The sequence below is a fragment of the Dysidea avara genome, chromosome 14 (assembly GCF_963678975.1).
Source record: "Dysidea avara chromosome 14, odDysAvar1.4, whole genome shotgun sequence".
In the NCBI taxonomy this organism is placed as follows: Eukaryota; Metazoa; Porifera; class Demospongiae; order Dictyoceratida; family Dysideidae; genus Dysidea; species Dysidea avara.
The window spans coordinates 1,801,871-1,820,485 of record NC_089285.1 but is presented as its reverse complement, the minus strand read 5'-3'; the positions used below and the strand labels follow the sequence as shown (position 1 = coordinate 1,820,485).

Below are 18,615 nucleotides of genomic sequence, written 5' to 3'. Positions count from 1 at the left end.
CGTGTACTTGGTTACCCGGTATTGCTTCACATGACTTCTTCCCTTGAGATTCATTTTTGGAGCCAACCATTGCAAACCCATGAGAACTATCTGTAATAACAAGTTAAACCAAGGGTGGATCCGAGCAACAACTTTTCAAACCTAAATAATGCCGTTTGGCTCCCGTAAGAAGGGAAACTTTAGCAGATCTGCACATATCTCAAATTTTTTCCTCCACACCAATTATTTTATGATTCACCACATGTTCCCCCGTCAAACTTTCCCTCCATACAGCAGCTAAATGGTCTGCACCTTTTGCTAAGTAGATTCTTAGTTGACACAGATTGAATTTGTGGTGTGTGGTGCCTGACTAACCTTGACTCCCTCTGCCAACCTTGAAATCACACTGTATGGCTTCAAGGTATATGTTGGAATGGTGAACAGACCCCTTCTCAATCAGAGGACTCCTTAAAAAATTTTGTAGCTTCACCATGATATCCGGGGTCACGGTTGCACTCAGAGCCATTATTGGAGTGTTGGAAAACTCTATTGGTAGCTCTTGGCAGTGTGTGTAGAGTGGTCAAAAAGAGTGCCACTCGTACATCAAGTGTGCTTCATCGATTGCAATCAATGCAAGATTGTTAGCCCTGTCAAGATCCTGTACCTTTGCTTTATTGCCCAACCTTTCAGTAAACAGCCACTCCGGGGTAACAAAAATAAGCCTTACATCTGATGTAGGATCTAGAGCCAGTTTTGTCATTTGCTGATATTTAGCTGCTGAGCCCATATATGCCACTTTGATTCCGTGTTCATTTACTTGTATGGTTTGATCACGCATGAGGCTAATTGTGGGCATAATTACTATTGCTTTCTTTAGTAGGTGGACAAGCGGAAACTGAAAGCATAAGCTTTTACCATTGCCGGTGGACTGGATAACAATTGTGTCCTTCTTCTCTAACATGGCATCAATGATAGACTTCTGGTATGGATAAAAGGACAAAAGCGAAAAAGATTCGACCAATGCCAAAACTTTACCAGCTTCATCTGTATCTAGAGAACTGCTACTGTGCTCAGAGCTCTGAGAGTTGTCAGGGTTATCCTGAATAGACATCTAAATGTAGTATTTACATTTTATAATGTCATATTTTATAGAATGTATGTGTGTCTTACCAGTGAATATCCAATTCTTTTAGGATTACGATGCAACAACTCTGAGCAACTGAAGCAAAGAGGCCTTCCTTCAGTGCTGCAGTCATAGCATAAAAAGACAGCAGCTTGATCACAGCAAACTTCACACTCCATTTAGATTAAGCGCGAAAAACCGCCAAAAATCACGTGATTCAAGTAATTAAAGTCTCGTGGGATGCTAGATCAGTAAGCGGCGTGCGCAATTGACATTCATGTAATACATTCATGTAATCAAATGTGGGGCCGGCTGGGGAGAGGATGCGGTAAAGTCTTTACACTATGCTGCAAAATATTTAATTTATTGGTTGTGAAAGAAAAGAACCAGCTAATGTTTTATATGACTGCCACGACAGTAGAAAGATTTTCGCTCAAAGTCATGGTTCACGTGAGCGCAACTCTGTATGTAGAGCCATGAAGTGGATCACGTGACAAATGGACGTAAGATTCTCTCGTAGAGACTACGGAGGTGAGTACGTAAAATTATCCCGTATTGAGGACGGAACAGCTGACGTAAAAGTTCTTCATAGTAAAGTACGTAAATGTTTTCCATATACAGTGCGGAAATTACGTAAATGTCTGCAGGACCGTCTTTAATGTATTTGGGAGTTTGTAAAAGACGGAATAAGGAATAGCGGAATAACGCGCATCACAACGAACGGGCATTTATATGGCTTATGCAATGTTAGGGTGATTGTACTGTTACAGCTGTGAACTCATCCGTCGTAGATATCCTTGCAATGTTAGGGCGATTGCGTGTACTGTTACAGTTGTGAACTACACTGCTTCGTCGCTCATAGCCGTCCTAGCGAAGTGATTACTATACGCTCTTACTGCTACTGTATGTAGCTAAGTACCATTGCGCTAGCACAGCTAGAATATACAGTAGTTAGCTATTAGTTTCGTTTTAAGTCTTCATCCTTCCAGTGGAGGGATGAAACGAAACGGCTGTCACACCCCCTTTTGCTCGCAACATTGGTACCATACTTTACATACAGTAGTAGCTAGTAAGAGCTATAATCCAATGTAATTTTGCACTTCGTAAGCGGGTACTGTATGTTAAGTATAGTACCAACGTCATGAGCAAAGGGGGCGTGGCAGTTGTTTCGTTTCATCCTCCACTGGAAGGATGAAGACTCGAAAACGAAACTAATGCACTTGTCAACTTCATGCCCCACCCCCCCCACCTCCCGGGGGGGTGGGGGAATACAGGGGATTTGACAAATCTTTGTGTCAAATTCCCCACCCCTGGGGAAAAATCAGCCGTCAAATCCCCACTATGTCCCCACACCCCTAGTAGGGGATTTGACAACATTTCAGTTTTAATCTTGTATTATACTAATGATTTGGTTTCAACAATAAAAACTTCAATTTTGACATCTAATACAAATGTATGTGTCATCAGTGGGTACAGCTCGTAAGCCTTCACATGACAAGTGATACCATGCATCACAAAGATCACATGCAATCCAAAATTCTTGCTGCTCTGATTCTCCCTCATCTTCTCCACATGTAGCACAATACGTACTTTCCCATTGATCGCTACCTTCTCCTTCATCACTGTCACTTTCAAAACCTGTGTGGGGTAAATCCATGTCAGCTTGGGGGGCAGCTGCTTTGGATGCTGAAATTAGTTCAATCTTCTTTGATTTTCTTGTAGCAACAGCTTTCTTTGCACCCCTCTTACGATTTTCCACGATTGTTTTTAAATGCTCCAACCAAATCTTGCATTCTTCAACTGGTAACAGAACTTTTTCTGATATGCATTCCACAGTATAGCCATTGTCATTACTGAAGTATCTTTTCAGCATTGTCGACGGCGGCTGCTGCAATTTCTTGAGCACAGAATTGTCTGTTACATCTACAAAAACTGACTTGTAATGCCCAAAACATTGAGCAGAACTGTCACAAGTTGGACATGATGTAGAGCCCCAAGGACGCTCAGGATCAGGAACTGGATAAGGTAATCCTGTAATCAAAGGACCACCTTGGTACCACCTCAGTGGTTCTGGTGGTCTGCCTGCTTGGCAGAAAGGGTGAAGGCAGGATTCCTTGTAGCAGTAAACCAAATAAAAAATATACTGAGAGGGTAGATCATGTATAAGGTGGGCATTTCTCACATCCCACACTTTCTGAAAAGATGAATACAGTTCTGGGTCATCTCTTTGTAGCTGATCCTTTTGCTTCTTTGATCCCTTGAGAAAAATTAACAGTTTATCTCGATCCTGTAGCTCCTGAGATTCTTCACTACCACGGTACAGTTTAATGGCTGTGCTACCACAAGGGCAACCATCAACTCTATCAATGTAAACATCAATGGCATTGCTCAAGTTTGCCTTAAGCTTCTGCGTATCAATTTCTCCAGTGTTTGGATCTACACAAGAACCAATCAATGTAGATGGAATGAAGAGATTTGCATGGCCTAATGACAAACAACCATTTTGAAGTTCTACTCTGTTCAAGTAGCTTGACCCACTGCTACGGGTGGTTACCAGTGTAGCAACTTTCTTCTGCATTATATGATGCTTCGTCCAATAAAATTGAACCTCAACATGCCTGGGACCTTCATCACCAGCTCCATCTACTCTTATACAGTCAACTTCTTTGGGTTTGTTTGTCTCCATATTGATGAATACAGATTGAAGCTCTGGCATGGTACACAACATGTTCAAATCAGCTGCATGTTGTGAAGGGTTCTTTTGGTGAATTTCAGGTGCCTTAACTACCCCTACACACATCTCCATTGTAGTTTTGGTCTCACTGAAATTGTAAGAAGTAGTTTGAAGTGTGGAAGGATGTTTATTGACATAATCTGTTCGTGTAGTAAGAATTTCTTTATTTGCAACTACTGGGGTGGCATACTGCTTGTGTGTGGTGAGGGTGTCCAATCGAAATCCAGAGGCATCGTCACGATTCAGATTCAGAATGTTTCTTCCATCAGAATACTGCACATCATTAAAACCTTTATACAGGGCAGCCGACCAGTGTGACTCTGGATTATACTTTAAATTAAATCCTTTTCGGGCTCTTCTTGTTGTAACCATTGCTAACCCTTGATACCTGGATGCTGACCTCCGCCTTTTATTTCTTGGAATGCAAAGCTGGACAACAGTACCATATGAAAAATGACGATTGTACACGTTTTCAAGGTGCTGTTTAATTTTCTGATAAGTGACTTTCTTTCCAACTTTAAGATTTCCATCAAATGTAAGTACTCCTGTCCGTCTCCATTGGTCTGCTCCTACACTGCCTGCTGACACAAAATCCTCAATTGTTTTACCTATGTCAGGACATTCCTGTTGTACCTTACTTGTACACTTTGTAACTTTGCGAGCAAGAAACCTCTCTTCTGCAATCATCCTCATTTTCAATCTTCGAGCACGTGATTTTACTGCTGCCTTTTGCTTTTGAACTAGCAACTTTCCCTTTTCACTAGCTATGTCATTCAAACCAACCAGCTCCTCAGGACTCACATCTGCCTCAGACTCTGTCACAATCTCGCCGTTGACAGCCCTTGCTATTCTTTCACTTTCATATGCATCCATTGTAGCATTATGGTAGGCATCCCGGGACTGTAGAAGCATTGAAACCTTGGAGCTATCAAAACATACTGAAGTATTATCAAGTAAGGCTTTGTTTAAAGTAGCTGCCAAAGCTCCTTCATTTACATTGGGACAGCTCTCCACAATGTTGAACCAATTAAAATGGCAGTTGTGTACAATTTCCTTAAACTCTTTCATTTCAAGAATACCTTCTTGAGGTAGTCTCTCAAGCTCTTCATTTTCTGAAAGGGAGCACAGAGAGCTTTCAGAATCTGAAGATACTGTAGTCTCATCAGGAGAGATTCCAAATGTTGCTAGCAAAGTTTCATCTTGAATTTTGGCAAGCTCATCAATTGCTTCTCTAATAGCACGAACAGAATTAATGCATGCTTCTACTTGTCGAGCCTTCTCTGTCATATTATCAAAACCAAACTGTTTGCGAGCCTGAGTGGGTGTAACTCCAGATGCTGTAAAGACTGCATAGCGAATGTACTGTCTTTCATGATCAGACTGTGCAATGCCTAGCAACTTTTGAACAGTTGATTTATCAATACCCACCATGGTAGCTTGTGAACTTGAAGTAATGAATTGATCATTACTGACAATTTATCATAATTCAAAGATTGCTGGTGTTCCACTAACAGAGTGAATGCTGTACCACTATTAGGCAGACCAACTCTTATGGATGCTAACGGTAGCTGTAAAAGCATTCTTTTTGCTTTTGCTGTATCATATTTTGTGTTTGGTGAGACTAATTGGTAAGCTTCGTGCAGTGTAATAAATCCCTCTTTTAGTACTATGTTTGCAACCTTCAATAACTCAGCACATTTGTTACATGGTTGGGGATGCGTACGACTGCAGAATTCAGATCTTGCTAAAGCATAATCACCAAGAGACAGGCTGGAGCAACAACAGACTGAAACACCACCACAAATATCTTTCATATGTTGACCACTATATTTGGACTCATCGTAATAAGTGGAAACCACTTTCTCTAAATCTTGTGATGGACCAGGCAAAGGATCACTACAAACTAATGCAGACAGTGGTTCTCCACCTTGATAAAAGATAAATAATACATGTGTATATATAATGTAGGAGCCAAAATGGAACACATTATATTGTACAGTATGTTGTATGAAATGTGGCAGTGGTTCAAGACATAAAAGTGTGACTCATATAACATATTAATCATGTGCGTATATAATTGAATCAATTATATCATTACATGTAAAAATGTCATAGTTCATGACACAAATCTTGTACAACATACACATACAGTAGTGACGTTAATAGTACTGTAGCAAAAAGCTTAACATGCATGGAATAACAATAGTCACAAAATTATATTCAGCTGTATGCACATATAACTAATGCTCCTCACTCTCATCACTTGTTTCACGGTCAGTAGATGATAAATCTATTACACTCAAAGAGGAAGAGTTATCATTATCTGACTCTTGCAATGCCATTTGCTCTGTATGATCTTCTGAGCTTTCTGATAAATTTGATGGGCACTTTCGTTTGACTGGTTTAAGAAAAAGCTGGGAAGAGCGTTTGGTTGGTTGAGAACTACGACCAGAACTAAATGATGAAGAAGCACTTTTGTCAGATCATCATGCTCATCCGTCTCTTTCCTTTTCTTATACCACTTCGATTGTTGCTCCTTGTGCTGCAATGATTTTAGTTCTATTTGCTCTTGATAGCGCTGTGTTTTGAGTTTTGTTATTTCATGTGTTATCTCATCACAAATTTGGTATTGACGTGAATTTATTGCCTGCTCTCTTCGTAATTCTTTGAAGCCTATTTGTTTGTCTATATCTTTCAAACTGTCTTCAAGATGAAGCATCCTCTGAGTCCTAACATAAGTTGGTGTTGTTGTTTGCTTTACCTGTTTGACTGCACTACTAGACTCATGGAACCGTTTTGATCTGCTCTTCCCTTTCTTGTAATTGTATCCATCATCATTAACTTTGACACATGCAAGCTTCAGCAACTCGTCTCTGTCATCCAACAGCTTAGGATTTGCCACCACCAATTCTTCAGAAGCTAAATTAATTGATTCTTGATACAAACTCAGGGGTTTAGAAGAGTTACGACCATAGAAATGGGACTTGCTGCGTAAAAATTGCTCAGTAGAGACATCGCTACAATACCTGGCACTACCATCATCCTATATCATATAATAATTTAGTAAATAGTTTTACACATAACTAGAATTTTACCTGATTAGAATTAGGCTTCATCAAATGAATTCCATCCTTTGACAAAGATAAGGTCATCTGTGATGATTTGACCAATGATGCAACTCCCTTTTCTGGCTATGTTGATGACAATATAAATTCACATGTTACCTACAAAATTGTCATAGCAATAACAATTACCACAAACTTTAATAAATTAGCAATATCTGAAACTAACATCTACTAATATCTGAAACTAGTTATATAGCTATTAGCTATATATGTAGTCATAACCGTGAAATGAAACTTTAGCTACCTCTAGAACTTGCAAAATGCTGTGATCAGCGATTTCATCAGTGGGGTGAACATCAACAAACTCCCCTCCCCATTCTTCATCCTTCATTTGTAGGAAGAAGTGGTCTGGTTTTGCTGCCTCTCCTGCATAATGGAGCTGGTCCTGAAAAGTTGTGATAAACGCCTTCAGTATCTCGTCATTATACAATTTCGTCCTGTACTAGTAAAACACGGTCCGCTTCCTGCCCTTGTAGATAGCCAGCACTTTCTTTTCCGTTTCCGCTTCGACCACATGGCTATCACCTCTACTATCGTCCATTACTAGCACTAAGCGCACATCTAAAATCCATGCGACTAGTAATTTGGTATACCTAGTAAAACACTTTTGGTGATCCGATCCGTATAGTCGTGCGTGGCCAAGGGCCATTTAGTTTTGGTGAGTGCAGTTTTATTGTTTAGAAATACAGATGTATATGTGAATGAATTGCCGGGACAAAATGTCAATTGCCCCAGGGGTGGGGACAAAATCAATGTCAAATCCCCACCTCAGGTATGGGGGGCCCCGGGGGTGGGGGGGGTGGGGCATGAAATTGACAAGTGCATAATAGCTAACTACTGTATATTCTAGCTTAGGCCACTCCAAATAAATTCTCTGTTTCCCGTCCTGGACTCGAGCATATTTGCATGCGGGCGGGCGGTCCATTTCCATTATTTCATTATAAGATTGGCAGCTTTTCAAGCCATTATTTGCCTGGCACAACCATAAAAAGCTGCATAAAAGCATGCTTAAGCTTGTTCCTTCCTTTTTAAGTTGCAAAAATAGCAGTTTGTACCGACTTAATAGTACTGCTGACACGTGAGCTGACACTGTTTCAAGATGGCCTTTACAGAGCCTGTCAGTATGCAAGAATAACCGGAAAATATTGGAAGAATACGGAATAATGGAGTTATTTAGAGCTGACAGTAACCAGATGGGGGCGGTGGACGGGAAACAGAGAATTTATTTGGAGTGGCCTTAGCTACATACAGTAGTAGTAAGAGCGTATAGTGATCATTTCACTAGGACATCTATGAGTGACGAAGCAGTGTAGTTCACAGCTGTAACAGTACACGCAATCACCCTAGGATATCTACGAGGGATGAGTTCACAGCTGTAACAGTACAATCACCCTAACATTGCATAAGCCATATAAATGCCCGTTCGTTGTGATGCGAGTTATTCCGCTATTCCTTATTCCATCTTTTACAAACTCCCAATATATTTACATCTTTCAGAAGGTGATTGTAAAATTCTTGATCTTTGCTTCCTGGTATCAATGGTAGCTGTTGGATTGCTCAAAGAAGAGCATGGTTCAGAAAGGTTAACACTACTGTCTTGATCTTCTGAGGTGCTTTGACTGGTGGCTGTAATCAACTGATTTAGTTGTTGAATGAAATCATCAGAGGACAGACTGCTTGCAACCAATGAACTGCTCCACAAGTGGTATTGTAAGGATAGCACTATCCGACCATTAATACACCTGAACTGAAATATTGTGACATGATTTTACAGTAAACAGAATATAAAACAGCTATATTTGTCCAGTATTAATACAGCTGTATATGTATAATTTGTGAAATTTTTATCACCAATGTCATTAGCTATCTCTCTCCTGTACATGTACTGCTTGTATAACTGCTGATACACTCATAAACTATATGACTCTCATGATTATATTCTATCTGAAATATACATCATCACTGTATATTGTAGCAGATAACTAAAATTGGTAAATTGTATTAGCTGCATGCAACATTTCCTTGGTGTTTGACTATTTGCATCATAATACATCAATTTTGAACATCTAAGTAATCATATGATGTAAAACAATTTATTAAAGGGTATGTGTAGCTAAAGAGTTTTACAGTACTTAAGTAGTGTGACTTCATGTATTGCAGACTCTTGTTGAACCTTCATGGTTACTGCTAATAGCAGCTAATTACATTTAGAGTAGATACTTGGACTGAAACGACAACCATAATTTCTTGGATATGCAATTTGTGGATACAGTTAACAAATAATACCCTGTGTAGTCTTATGTCAAACATCTGCTTCGATTTCATTGTCATAGAAGAAAGTACATATTCAACAAAAGTTAAGTAAGCTTCCAGTGAAATACAAAAGTTTCAGTAGTAAGGATTTCAAGCACTAAGTCTTTCTCAAGAAGAAATACTCCAGAATTCTTTTCTACTATAGGTGTTATCATTCTAGTATCGGCCATTTATGAAAATTACAGGCACTGCCTTTGTACAGCTGCAGTACTAACAAGTGAACATAAATTATTACATGTACACGATTGTGTGATATGTTAAATGAATATTCATGCATAGTTTCAGGTCAAAGGAAACAATTTTATAGTGAATGTGGTGATCTGAGAGGTGACAGGATAAGTTTAGTGATTAACTTTTTACAGAGACTCAAGCAATATATCAGTTAGTTTACCATTAAAATTTAAGTGATACCTGTAGTGTAATAACACTCATAAGGACTTAGTCTGCACAGGTATACAAATTGTGGCTACACCCAAATATATATATACCCTGAGCTGTAGACTTGTTAAGAAACCTTAATGTCTTAAATCAAACATCTGCTTCTCTATAATAGAACAGCAAAAGTTTAAGTGAGCTTTCAGTGAGGGCAAAGAAGAAATAACCCAGAACTTCTTTTCAAAGTACTATATAGCTGTTATCTTTCTAGTATTTACCACTACCAGTTATACAAATTAAGTACAGTTATTTGAAAGTAATGCCGTGTGTGACCATCATAGAAGGAACAATACATGAGAACACCTATTCATCATCACATACTGAAATTTGGGGAAGCCAAAATCAATTTACAACTACAAGAAATGCTTATTACAACAATGCAGCTCAGTTGAAGAGGAGTATGTGCTATTGTTGAGTGTGGTTGCAGACCAAGGGAAATGATTTCATAGTGAAAGTGGTGACTAAGAAAGGTGACAGAATAAGTTTAGTGGGTTAATGCTGTAGAGATTTAAACAATAATCTTTTGATTTGACCATTAAAATTTATTTTTAGTATGACTTCATGTATTGCAGGCTCTTGTTAAATATCATTTACATTTAGAGTAGACACTGGAGCTGAAGTAACTGGTCTACCATAATGGACTGGGCCTTGACAGGTATGGCAACACCCATGCAAAACCTGCTACATTGCTTAAAGTCTTAAATCAAGAATCTGCTTCCCTACTGTATAACAGATAGTTCTGCAAGAAAGTACATTAAGTAAGCTGTCATTTAGTCCTATTGCTTCATCGCCCTTGCTCCCCCCCCACCTCGAATTAATTGCCATGCCTATAAGTACAGGTCCACAAATATATAGACAGCAGCTACTTGTACTTTGCATAAATGGCACTGTACTAGAAGGATTACAGCTAGTTACATGGAAGTGTGCATGTGTGCACATTATGTAGTCCAGTCATTTTATGGTTTGACCTTAAACTAATTGCAACACAAATGGTTTCAACAGTTTCTGGCACAGAAAAATGTGCTCTATAACATATCAAAAGTCCCGGAAAATCCCATTGGGGGAAAGTACCCTTTTTGCATCACCTTTTTAGCCATTTTTAGCAAAAAATGTGTATTTATTCTTCTATTTCAGCTATACATTATCCAAACTATTTACATTTGGTATCAAATGATTGCTCTCACTATAAGCAACAAGATGACACTTGTTTGGTATCCATAGCTTAATCTGTTCTAAAGTTATCATCATTTTACTGGATAAAACTGACATTATAAGCCCCGCCCACGCACTTAATTAAATTTTAGTTTAAGCTATTTATTGCTTGTCTAATGATAGTTTTCCCATAGCAAGGGACACTTTTTATAACAGAGTGTCATAGTGAAGACTATAAGGTGCATGTGTTACCATGGAAACCAATAAATAGCATAGTTCTATATACAATTCGGTTGTTTTCATTCTCTATTGTCAAGAAGATGGATCTAATTCTTTACAATTCCAAACCTGACATTGTACAAATTCAGTTAGGTACATACACAATGATATTCATTATAATAAAATTTATACTTCAACCATGGCTAGTATTATGGTAGTGGAAAATCTATTCTATAAAACTGTCTCACTGTATGTATACAGATGGTTTAAGATTCACTTTTATTCAGTGTTGGCATCAGTATCATCTTCATGGATTGAAGTATCTGAGTTGGTGCAGCCTGTTCCCTTGCAGTTACCACAAACAGAAGAGCATTTCACATTGTATTTCTTGCAAGTGCATCTCATGCTGCTGCAGTCAGTGTGGCAGTTACATCTAATCATTTTTAATAGCTCATCTGGAGCAGGTGGTAAATCAGTAAGTACAGGCATCAGTTTTCCATCATAGTCTTTCCATCCCCATGCAGTTGGCTGCATTTCACTGGCAACACCTTTCCACTCTTGTATTTGGAAATATACACGGAAACTATGATATTTAGCAGCAGCTGAAGTAGGTGGCAAAGTTTGTGGAAGAACAAATGTAGTATTTGTAGCTACCTTTTCACAGAAACGCTTGTAACGGAGAGAGTTTAATCCTTCCTTTGGATTTCCGCTGTATAAATCCACTAGTGCCTGCTCTCCTGCAGCCATGATGTCATGTGGCGTAGAAGTTGTTGTACTGAACACTTTGGCCTGCATTTGAAAGTGTTTACTGGACTTGAACTTCTTAAGGGAAGTACCTTTCCCAATGCCATATAGCTGTGATGTTGTGTCACATCCAAGTATTGCATGCAGGAAGAGAATGTTGTTGCATATTTCTAAGCCAAGTTTCTCTTTGATAGCAGTTATGTTCCACACCCTGGGTTTCATAGTGGCTTTCTTTGGCTCTGGTTTGAAAAATATGTTGTGTGATTCCAAGCAGGCATGATAGCACAACAATATAAGAAGATCGGTGTCATCACCAACTAGCACAGTGTCTGCTACTCTGGCTAATTCTACTGCTTTTTGTACAATCATCAAATCAGCATCTCCTGAAGCATGGCATACATTACAATTTCTTTCCAAGAAGAAGCTAAGCATATTAATGAACTGCTGCTTGTTGGTGCTGTTTGATAAAAAAGTTTCCTTCTTCATGTTCATCTTCGTATCTTTGGTGAATGACACAGCCACTCCAGAACATCCTTTAGCCCTCCTCAGATGTACCATATCTTTTGTTGATGACTTCTCATAGCCATCAAAAACAACAACAGCTTCTCCATATTTCTTGGTTACATAATCTACATATACTGTGCATATTTCTCCATAAGTACTCCCTTGAGTCCATGGTATTCGCTGTAGAAGGGAACCACCATCTAATACAAATTGAACTTCTCCAGGTACTTCAGGAGTATCTAATTCCAGTGTGTTCCAAACTGCACTAGCTAGTGCAGTCTTCTGTGGTTGTCTAAGCATTAGTGAGGTATCAAAGAGAGTTGGTGGATAACTGCAGAGTTCGTACTTGAACACATCCTCAGTGTTACTAGTTGCTTTCGCAGCTAGGGTTAATCTCTGAAAAAGCAGTTGAGGATCAATCTGGACTGCAACACTTTCAATCTTTATAATGGATTTTGTGTCTAACGTGACTGCTTGGTGATTCTTCTTGAAAATGTACTCGGTAACTGCTGCACCTTCCATTCTATCCAAAATAGCATTACCAACATCCTGTGCTTTGTCAATGTTAACGGTGCCTTTTGCATGCAATCCGGAGTATATATTGCGCAGGGTGGTGTCAGAAGTAGAAAAGGGATTCCTTTCTTGGAGGGAACTGAGAAGTGTTTGGGTATCCTTCCAGTCACGAACTAGCCTAGCCTGTGTAACCTCCTTGTTCTGTTCACCTGAATCATAGGATACACCAGTGAGCTCTTGCATTGCTCGATTCACCTCAGCACATGCTGGCATTGACAATAACCAAATCAATCGTTGCTGCTCAGTCATGCCTCGTCCTCTTGTGAGACCACCATTTGTCTTCATGCTTCTCATCAACACTTGTTCAATGACAAGATCTGAAGAGAGACCTGCCCAGTAACGATCACTACGTCTGATCACATGTAAACCATCTTGAAAGTGTTGGTGCACTTCTGGATGATCATTCTGAAGGTTAGACATCTCCTGCAAATACAAATGCAAGCATTTGGTATAATTGTTGTGCCCTGAGGCTGCCATGTAAGGCAACATCTCTGAAATGGATTGGAGATGCAAATCCCAGTTGCCAGTACGCTCTGCTCGTATGTGTTTGTAAAGAATATCAATCATATCCATGTATTGTAGCCACAGTGCTGCTGTTCTGAAAGATTTCAAACATTCTTTCTTTCTTTGAACAGAATCATTAATCTTGACTATTGTAGCATGTTGGCAAACGTGATCTGTGGTCACTGATCCTTGCATTAGGTTCTCATAGAGGATAGCAGCTTCTTCCAATTCAGGATTTTCAGAGGAATTATTTTGGGCCTGTGATGTTTGTGTGGTCTCTTCGGTTTCTTCATCAGTGATTTCTGAGCATTGAGGTATAGCCACATTGAATATATCAGCTATGATCAAACCATTAAGTGCAGCATCAACTAGAAAATGTCCTCGCAGTGCTCTAGAAATAGCTTTACCACTGAGCATGTGAACCACAGTATTGGGTGCATATATTTGCTCTAGAAACTCCTGCAAACCAGATGATGCCATGAGGTGGCCTATGCATCCAAGAAAACTCATTTCAGTGTGGAAACCTCCTAGGCGAAGAACTATATTCTTCAGCTGACTTCCAACTGGTTCACTGACAATGATCATCAAGGCTTTCCACCATAGGGGTTGATCAAAAGTGATGATAGGTGTGACATTATGACGACTTGAATGCTGTTGAATGTACCTCAGTGTAGAGTATACACATGTAGTGTCACTGGGATTGATATCAATCATTGGAAGGAACATCACAGATGATTTACCAGGGTGTGTACCATGGTAAACAAGCTGCATCATCCCAGACCATGCTGGCCTTGGTGATCCAAACATAATTGAGGTCTTCCACAGTATATCCAGTTGAGCTGTGGGATCCTTAGCTATGAAACTGTTGAGCTTTTGATATCTCACTGCAGTCATTCCAACACTGTGATCTTTGTAGTGTAAGATTGGCACTCTACCAACAGATGATATTTCATTAGGCACGACTTTAACTCTGCTGATTGGGTTGCTTGCTTTGGTTCCAGGGGTTACAGCAGCTATCATCCCCATACCATGAAACGTATTGTTTCCATCAAGGGTTTTAATGTTATGATCAACATTGTCTGCAACATACTGGACAAACTGTGATGAATGATTAGGAATATCAGTTCCATAATTCAAAACTGCATTTTGCTCAAATTGGTGAACTTCATTGTAGGAGCAACAGAAACCATGTTGATGTAAAGCATCAATTAGGAATCGCGACGCATAATGGTCATGCAGCTGCACCCCCAAAGCAACCTGTAATGGGGCTAATAAAACTCTAGGTCGAGCTGCCTGCATTATTGCCTGCCCTATTGAAGCAATTTTAATTTTCAGTTCTTTTCCCACAATCAAACCTGTAAGGAGTAATCTTAAAGATGCTGGTAAAAAGTTGATACTTTCTTCAGACCCTAGCGCTTCAAAACCTGGATAGTGACTGTGAGACGTTTTTACCTCCTTAATGTCATCCCTGATTAACTTGGCAGCAGTTTCTATTATTCTCATTTTCTCTTTTTCTGTATCAAGATCACGATGATTGTAAAAGTCATGTAGGACATTCTCAGCTTTGTTTCTAAAAGTGACTACATTCGGTTTACCATTGATTTCTGTCTGAATAATCTTGTCTCCAAAATGTTCTTTAAGCTTTTGCTGCATATGTGGATGGCTGTAAGCACTTAATTCACTGTCAGCCAGATTTCTTTCCATACATTGAATCAAGTCATAAATGGTAATTTGCTCATCATCATTCTCTTCAAAGAATCTAACAGCCTCAAGAAATGCATCTGCTCGTTGCTTCTCTTGTGGTCGACCTACCTTCACTTTTTTTGGAGTATTAGCTTCATGCTCATGAACCACTGGTATTTGCTTCATGGTACGAAAATTGACACTACACACTCTGTGATAGACAGCATCTGCTGCATGTAAATCATGAACATGCAAAATTCTTGCTTGTACATCATTTGCCCAATCATCTGCTCTTTCATGACAAATTGCCAGAATGGTGTCCTTTATTTCAACTGTCCTGACAGGAACAACATCTGAGCTTTTCCTCTTCTTTGCAACAAGTGCTGGTTTACCACAAAAGAAGCAGTCAGTACTGAAATCAAATTCTCTCTGTGTTGACCTTAGCATAATGTTGCCTTTTATATCTTGCTGTTTTCTTAACTTGATGGTTTGAGAAGTTTGACTTGGTTTGCAATACTTACGACGGCATTCCTGATGTACCAGCTGCCCAGGAACACAGTGTACTGTCTCATTTCTTTCCTCACTGGCCTTGTTAATGCTTGCACTTCCCTTTTCCCCTAGGGTAGCTTTAGGTAATGTTCCTATGGGTTGGCTGCAAATAGCACACTCTTCTGATAGCTCCATCATTAAGAGTATCCACAAATGGTCACACTACCTCAACTGTTTTCCAAGACTATACAATAGAGTCACAGACATTAAGTCATATTGAAGAATTACAACCAGGTTCTTGGTTTCTTAATAATGCACCACCATGACAATATTTTTTGCTAGCTATTTCTTAGTACATTGTATATACTACTATACCATTAAAAAGAGTGCAGAGTTTATGTGATTCATACCTGTATTCTATAACAATGATAATGTCCTCAACATCAACCAAAGTAGTACAAAAGATAGATCCTGCACAGTTTTTCTTTTTGATGCCATGCAATACTTGCAAAATATCAAATTTGTAGACAAATGGCATGCTTTGCTAAAGTCAGCTGTGATAATCTGTTAATAATCTCCTTATCTACTAGCTACAGAAACATAGGAAAAGTAAAGTTACAGACATTACTCTAGAATAAATGCAGTTAGCTCTCTAGTGTGCATATAGTAAGGTAATTGAGAAGTGTAAAGAAAGATCTTCCTCAAAAGTTAGCAAGATAATATTTCTTAACAGTCAGCTGTGTGTAATTTGCTGAACACCAACATGAACAAATTAATTTCGTGTTCTTTTATAATTTTATTTACTAGAATTTTTTTGCACTTTTATTTGTAGGACTAATAAATTACATTAGCTACCCTAATCAGAAACTGCAAATTGACTGGAGTGGGTTTAACGTGACAACTATATATGTATCTGTAAACATAGTATATCTCAGTTTCCATGGTAACACATGCACCTTATAGTCCTCACTATGACACTCTGTTATAAAAAGTGTCCCTTGCTATGGGAAAACTATCATTAGACAAGCAATAAATAGCTTAAACTAAAATTTAATTAAGTGCGTGGGCGGGGCTTATAATGTCAGTTTTATCCAGTAAAATGATGATAACTTTAGAACAGATTAAGCTATGGATACCAAACAAGTGTCATCTTGTTGCTTATAGTGAGAGCAATCATTTGATACCAAATGTAAATAGTTTGGATAATGTATAGCTGAAATAGAAGAATAAATACACATTTTTTGCTAAAAATGGCTAAAAAGGTGATGCAAAAAGGGTACTTTCCCCCAATGGGATTTTCTGGGACTTTTGATATGTTATAGAGCACATTTTTCTGTGCCAGAAACTGTTGAAACCATTTGTGTTGCAATTAGTTTAAGGTTGACCCCTTTTTTTTCATAAAATGACTGGACTAATGATGGCACAATGTAATAAATGACATGAGTAAAGAAGAGAGTATATATGCTGATATTCAACATGGTTACAGATCAAAGGAAATGATCTCAGAGGGCAAGGAAGGCAGGATATTATTAAGTTCAGTGAGTTAGTTGTTGTACACGTACTGTAGACTCTTGTTGAACTTTTCAACCATTACTACATTGCAGCTAATTACATTTAGTCTGATTTAGAGCTGTAGACACTGGGGCTGAAATAACAACCATAAAGGACTGGGTAGGGACCTGCCGATTATGCTCATAATTTTACCTATTATGCTATGCTGCACTGCTCAAAAACTCACCTATTATGCTTAAATTAATGCTCAATATTTACCTATTATGCTCGATTATGCTCAATGTTCATGCCTTAGTTCATATGCTTTGCTACTAGTTTAACACTGTATAGAAAGAAAAAAATGAGTGGCCTGAACACAAATAATAAATTCTTGCTGCATGTAAGAGAAAAGATCGATATACTCTAATAGAACAGTCAGTTTTATGATTGTTCTATTAGAGTTACTGACTGCTCTATTAGAGTATATCGATCTTATTTTGCAATTGTCATTTATCCAGCAAGAATTTACAATATCGTACAAATATGTAACCTATTATGCTGGCATTATGCTCAATGCTTTTAGGTACCTATTATGCTCAAAATTATGCCAGCATAATCGGCGGGTCCCTAGGACTGGGCTTTCACAAGTATGCATATTGTGGCTACACCCAACAATATACTCTGTGTGGGCCTGTTAAAGACCCTACAGTCTTCAGTCAACATCTGCTTCCCCAGCTATCATGCATAGAGCAGAAAGTTCTAAAAGAAAGTAGCTACACCATAGAAAATAATAGCTACAGTACAAGCAGGCTGTCAGTGAGAATTTCAAGCACTATGCTGTATTTGAAGAATAGGCATGCCAGAATTCTTTTCAAAGTCATATAACTGTAGGTAATCTACTTTCTTTGTACAGCTGTACTTGCAAAGTGAACATAAAATTATTATTATGTATGTAATCAAAGAATGTGCATTTTATAGCTAGTGGATGTGGTGAGGCAAGGAAGGTGACAGGTTAAGTGCATAATATTATAGAGTTTTAGAACTATTATATAATACACAGCTATTAACTTCCTACAGTATGAAAAGCACAAGTAATATGTGCAGCCGTACTGAAATTTGAAGGTAAATACTAAAATTTTGTGTATGTTGCAGCAAGCTTAGTACATGAATTATAGTTGTTAATGATATAAATGATAACTACACCAAGAGAGTGATGGGAAATAATTTCATAGCGACTGAATGTTGTGATCAATGTTTATGTAATAAAGGGTGACAGAATGAGATAATAAAATAATGTTAAAAACACACAATTACAAGTTAATCGAGTGATGAACTTGCTAATAAGCAAAACATGTAGTCATTTGGTTTGATTTCACATTACAACAGTTCATAATCAGGTATAATAATGATGATGAAATCTTATAGATAAAATGTTACAGTGAGCAGATTGTGCTGCATGGCTGCTAGTATTTACTAGGCAGGCAGGGTATACTGTAGCTAAATTCACATCAGTATGTACAGCTGGAATAAGGAAGGGATGCATTCGT

General features: G+C 38.5%; 1 protein-coding gene and 1 pseudogene across 1 annotated transcript; both read right to left on the bottom strand.

Moving 5' to 3' along the window:
• Positions 1-559: 559 nt before the first annotated feature.
• On the bottom strand, positions 560-1,281 carry LOC136243939 (ATP-dependent DNA helicase RecQ-like). Its single transcript, XM_066035479.1, has 2 exons — positions 1,150-1,281; positions 560-1,078 (listed from the first exon to the last, which is right to left on the bottom strand). The coding sequence occupies exons 1-2, from the start codon at positions 1,279-1,281 to the stop codon at positions 560-562; spliced, it is 651 nt and encodes a 216-aa protein (XP_065891551.1).
• Positions 1,282-12,042: 10,761 nt separating this feature from the next.
• On the bottom strand, positions 12,043-13,195 carry LOC136243938 (uncharacterized; annotated as a pseudogene).
• Between the last annotated feature and the right edge of the window lie 5,420 nt (positions 13,196-18,615).